This window comes from Mercenaria mercenaria, chromosome 17, assembly GCF_021730395.1.
Source record: "Mercenaria mercenaria strain notata chromosome 17, MADL_Memer_1, whole genome shotgun sequence".
Lineage (NCBI taxonomy): Eukaryota > Metazoa > Mollusca > Bivalvia > Venerida > Veneridae > Mercenaria > Mercenaria mercenaria.
In genome coordinates, this window is record NC_069377.1 from 63,197,402 (window position 1) to 63,203,305 (window position 5,904).

The window sequence follows — 5,904 nt, forward strand, 5'->3', positions numbered from 1 at the left end:
ATGTCGCGAAATCATATACTACTTAAAGGAGACAAGATGCCGGCAACAAGTCAGAAACCTTGTAAATCAAAGATCGGATGCTCGGAGCTGTGTCCCCAACACCCACAAGAGGTTATCATCTATTACTGCAGAACACATGATGACGTAGGATGTCACATGTGCATTGCAGATAAACATAGCTTTTGTAAGGATGAAATCATCTCAGATATTTTGAAAGACGTAGGAATTGAAACAGAATGCAAGAACTTTATAAAAGACCTTGAAGATGTTGGAAAACAAGCAGGCCTGTACAAGAAGCAGGGACAGGAAGATAAAGGAAAAATCGACAACTGTAACGACGCAGCGATTCAACAAATGAAATCTTTCCGAAAGGACATTACCTCAAGTCTAGACCAAATGAAGTCTTCTCTAACGTCTGAAGCCACGAGGAAGCAAGATGCTAAATCTGAAATAGATAAACTCATTTCTGAATGTGATTGTGTGACCAGAGAAACCGAGCAGCTCAAAACTGAAATCGAGAAAAGTGATAGAAGCAAGATGTTCGTTTTAATGAAGTTAAACAAAGATAAAATCAAAATTTGTAAAACGGCCCTTCGTACGCTTACAGATGGCAAGAACATCAATACGATCTCGTTTGAACCTAACAAAACTTTACAAAGTATACACAGTTTCGGCGAAATCAATATCAAAACTGAAATTATGGCAACGAAGAAGAGGAACCCTTTTGATATTGTAGCAACAACTAGCACACCTGTAAGTGTGAAATCCGACAGTGATAAACGTCGCTGTGAAATCAATGGTATAACAGTTGTGTCTACAGATGAAATCGCTGTGGCGGATACCGGGAATAAAACTGTAAAATTTATTGATGTAAAGGAAAATAAGGTCATTTCAGAGTTAATATTCCCAACCGCACCTTGGGGTCTCACAATGGTGACACCTAAAACACTTGCTGTAACCCTTCCTTATAGTCAAGAGATTCAGATCTTATCTAAATGTGAAAGCTGGCAAAAAGATCATCATATTAAAGTAAGAGGATATTGTTATGGCATTGCGAAGTGTAGTGATGGTAATATAGTTGTTTCGTTAAAACCTTCCCCAAGAGTAGAGATACTTAGACAAAATGGAGCTGTCCTCAAAACGTTCAAGGTAGACTCTAAAGGATTTGACATATTCCGCGATCCTCAATACTTGGCCGTAGATGTAGATGAAAAAAATGTTTATGTTTCCGATGTTGTCTTGAATAAAGTGGCCAAACTTTCTTTGGCTACAGGAGAAATAACTGCTTTACATTCAAGTCACGGTGTAAGTCTGTACGGAATTGCGGTTACTGAGAATGGAGACGTGTTAGTCTGTGATATCAAAAAGAGCAAGAGCAATGTATACATGTTTTCAGATGATTTATCCAATTCTAAAATTATGTTGGGTAAAAACGATGGGCTGGTTAGTCCATTGGCCATCTGCTACTGTATCTGGCAGAGAAAAATGTATGTTGCTTGCTTAAATGAAAGTGTGAGCAACAATATATTCATTTTCACTGTACACGATAAGTAGACGCTGTTTGTCTTTAGAATATTTTAAGGTCACATGCTTCTTCTCCTGTTGCTTTCTTAAGATATCATACAGTAACAGCAATATGCAAATAAAAACGTTGTATCATACTCAATGCTTTATCGTAAATAAGAAACATTTATGTTTTCCTAATACAAAGAAGTTAGCATATATTTTAAAAGCTTTGAGTGGGTGTTGCGCATTTCAGTACCTTATATGAACAGACTCGATCAAACTGCATTTGTTATTATTTTGCTTGGATGCGCCTGTGATTCCAAGGGATCTTTTTTTCCGAAGGAAGTTCAATCAGTACAGCAGCTGACAGTGCTTGAGGTTTGGTTTTTGAAAAAATATTAGTCCTCCGGTAAATTTTCACAATGCTGCACTTTTGATGATATTTTCGGGTATAGAAGAAGTTCCACAGTGTAGTTCTAATAAAAATGTTCATGGTTGTAGACTTACTAATTTTCGATCATGTCACCAAATAAAATGTACAGGTTTCGCCAAATATCAATTAGAGTCGGTACATTGCTGCTTATTTTATTTTATTATTTTGAATTGTTTTACATTGTCAAAATTGACCTGAACAAAGACAGAAGCGTTGACTGTTACAATTTATACGATATGATAGATTGCCAGCAAGATTTACCTGGCTATCAGACATTATTTTAGGGTTTCCGAATAAATGATATTACGGCGTAACTTTCGATAAAACAAACGTTCAGTACAATATTTACTTCATCAATACATTTTGTACATTGCATTTACTCTCAGCAATAGACTGACTGTCAAACTGGGTTTGCTGTTATCTTGCTTGGTTGGGATGAATGCTTCCAAATGATCTTGTTATAGATTTTGTTTGATGCTGTAAAGTTCATCTGGAAGTATGCCATCTAAAGTTATAGGAAAATGCTTCAAAATATTTAAAACAAAATTTATGAACTCATTACATGTATCCAGATTTTAAAGTCTATGAATTGATCAGCTTCAATTGCAGATCAAGTGGATTCAAGAAGACAAACTAGCTGTTGATACAGAGGACGTAAACGACTTACACAATCTGAAAGGCGTATTTAATGTGCGTTTCCATACGTATAAACCCTCTACAGATCTGTAGCAAAACAAATGCTGATAAATTACACAAACTATGTGAAACAGTAAAAGCATATCGGACTTTCCAACCATCTACTGATCTAGTCTGTAGGATTTGTTATTGTATAAACCGTTCCTTTGTTAATGCTCTTTTCCTGTAGTTACATGTGTTGGAACCATTATACGGAGTACATTTAGAGCTTATCAGTACGGCCCAGCGTCTTCATCAAGATTTTATTAAATTGTTTGCTCAGTTTTTGTTATCCCACTCTATCTTTGGAATGGCTAAATGAACTACCCTATGGATTAACTTCGCCAGTAATGTCATATATGGAAAGGTTCCTTACAACATTGTTTCATGAATCATGACACATTTTTACTTAAAATAACAGATAAAGATATAGCATTTCAGACAAATTTAAAAGTATTCAATGAATTGTTTCAAGCTTAAAATACTGACTCATCAACCTCACCCAAGTCGTAAATGGCCTCACTATATCATTCGCATCAAGTTCAAATTTTAATATACTTTACCCATAATTTACGTTTCCGTAATTACACAAGTAAATTGCTTTAACTTGAAAAGGTTTTGACTTCACCATCACAGCATCTTATATGACATTGGCCATAGATATGGCACCAATATTTCAAGGATTATATTCTATTTTCACTTAGAATCTAGCATTATGGTCTAGCATATTTCAGCCTAAACATTATTACTTCTCCGCGGACTTTCTTTAAACGTACAACAATGGTTCTTTATCATCAGCCAACATTATAATTATATCAGTCCTTAGTTCTGGCTTCAATTGAGATATGCCCTTTTAACTAAAAAAGTGCAGTTAAGAATGTGTGGCACTTTCTTACTTTGAAGTTACTCAGTGGATCTATCTTAGACCTGAAGGTTGTTCTTCATCATAGCAATATCAAATTTGACAAGCTTAATAACTCAAGGAAATATGTCCGATTTTACATAGAATATTTGAGGCGCTTTCACTAAAACAATTAACACATAGTAGTTATTCAAACTTATAATGATTTGATTTATTCGTATCATATATGATAAGTCACATCAATTTTTCACCAATATTTCACGCGCTCTTCGCCGTCTGGTTAAAGCGGGAATGCATGTAAAGGTATTTGCTTCTTTTCCGGCATAGCTGTCTAAGCAAACTTTTCTCCTGCTTAATTAATAAAGAACCAATAAAAGTTGTAAATTTATAATTCTTCAACCAATAAAAACAGCGGGACTGGACAGAAATACTTTTAATTGGCTGAAACTAGTATACTTTTTTTCACCAAAAGTTTCGTTATATTTCAACAGAGTATTATATAGATCCAGTGCACACTTTCTCTAATGTAGATGCAGTGATACGTTTACTGCAGACAGGAGGAATTTATAGTTTTACCTGAATGATGATTGTTTTTAGTATACGAATCTTGGTACTCCAAATCTGTATAACTTTTTTGTGTACAGTAAGCTCGGCTATCACCGTACATTGTAACGTAATAGTAAATGCTAGTGTTTGAATAAAAAAATGTCGTCTTTTTGCGGGTATATCTACCGAAATGTCAGAAATGTTGTATTTATTTAGAATTGCACAGGAATATTCGAACTCTTTTTTTGTAAAACGTCATAATTTTGTCAAGAAGTAATGCATTTCTTATTAATAACGCGGGGTCCAACATTTCCAATACATCAAAACCCCACCAACACCGAATATCTTTCTTGTTTATTGTTTCTTATTATCAGCCAAATCACTTGATGTATAACTCTGCCTGGTAAATATATACTTTTTATTTATCCTTCAACACTGAGTTTACCTTATCCGTTACTCGTTGCAGAAAGATTATAAATACGATAAGAAAGGGTCAAAATAACGAAGACTGCGAAGTTCGCCTTTATATCATTGTGGCTTCGACACTGTTTTCATCTTCGTGGTTTCTACTTTAGCTATCGTAGTTTCGACTTTCAATTTTCACCATTGGGATTTTGAATTTCAGCATCATGGTATTCACTTGCATCACTGTAGTTTCAGTTTTATTTTTTGTTTAATTATTTTGTTTTTATTTCTTGTTGTTTCCCCCTTCAAAACACGTTTAACAGAATGTCACCAAGTCAGTCCCATACCTTTATATACACTATCCGTAACAAAGAAAACAACAAAATTCTAGCTACCTATTTCTAGATTAACGTCAGCGGCACTAAGCTTTAAGCTTGGAATGAATCATCCAAAACTTACAGGGCAACGTCTTTTCTTTTAAGTTTCTGAGTGTAGCCCTGAGCGCCAGCTACTGCAATTACCTCTCTTTCTACTTCCACGTATCGGCAATCAGCACTGTGGACATATCACATGACTTACCAGAAACCATGTTGGAGAGCAGAATACGTGTCAAAAACCCTTCAGTTCAGGAAATATTTTTTTACAAATTATTTTCTTCTAACTGGATGGAATTTATGGGGAAAAAATGATGGCTTTTTCCTTAAAAAGACCTTAATTGAACTAAACATATTTACGGAATCCGTTTGTTTGCTAAGAAAATGCAACAGCGCATTTCGATCGGGTGAAAAAAGTTATTATATGATAGAGAAGAAACCAAAACAATGCGAAAACCTACCGTTCTCTGCTGTTTTTCGTGAATATGTGCGTGAAATATAATGCAATATATTGTACTTAGCATTTATGTAGCCGAGAGAAAAGTTCTTTGTCAGTCTATGCCAGTGTTTAGGCTACAGATGAAATTTCTATGTTTGAGAGCACCCGTTAGAAAAGCTATGACTGGGAGCAGATATTTCTAATACCGCTCGGTCTTGCAATCCAGCTGAATATAGGACCACTCTTGTAACTTTCGATGTCATACACAAACCCCGTTCGTACACTTGAAATTTTCATTACGGGTTTTATACTTAACAAAACTTTTTGGAATATTCAGAAGCGAAGCCATTAAGATAGTATACTACATATGTATCGTATGTATCCGGACAAACATCATTTGTTGTAATTCTTCTTTTGATATATTCATATATGTTACGTACAAATACCTGTTTTAGATCATCCCCAACTTTGAGCGTGAAATATACGAGAACCGCAACTCTTGTCGGTATTGATTTTTTGCCTTGTGCGCCGTTGTAGTTGTTTCCCTTTACACTAAAAATCGATAAACCTGCTGTTTGGCATTTATAGGTAAACTCGGCTCTACATTTTTGAGCAACGCATCATGGTTAGATAGAATTATTGAAGTATGCTAATTAAAGCAGAA

General features: G+C 35.1%; 1 protein-coding gene across 1 annotated transcript; it reads left to right on the top strand.

Moving 5' to 3' along the window:
* Positions 1 to 2,668, top strand: LOC123536487 (uncharacterized). The gene is made up of 2 exons (XM_053527876.1): positions 1 to 1,443; positions 2,549 to 2,668. The coding sequence occupies exons 1-2, from the start codon at positions 1 to 3 to the stop codon at positions 2,666 to 2,668; spliced, it is 1,563 nt and encodes a 520-aa protein (XP_053383851.1).
* Positions 2,669 to 5,904: the final 3,236 nt, after the last annotated feature.

Bases quoted from the DNA above. Each gene is read 5' to 3' on its own strand.
- LOC123536487 (XM_053527876.1), top strand. From the start codon at position 1: ATGTCGCGAAATCATATACTACTTAAAGGAGACAAGATGCCGGCAACA. The intron at 1,444-2,548 runs GTTAGTCCATTG...CTTCAATTGCAG, and splicing joins TGGGTAAAAACGATGGGCTG to ATCAAGTGGATTCAAGAAGA.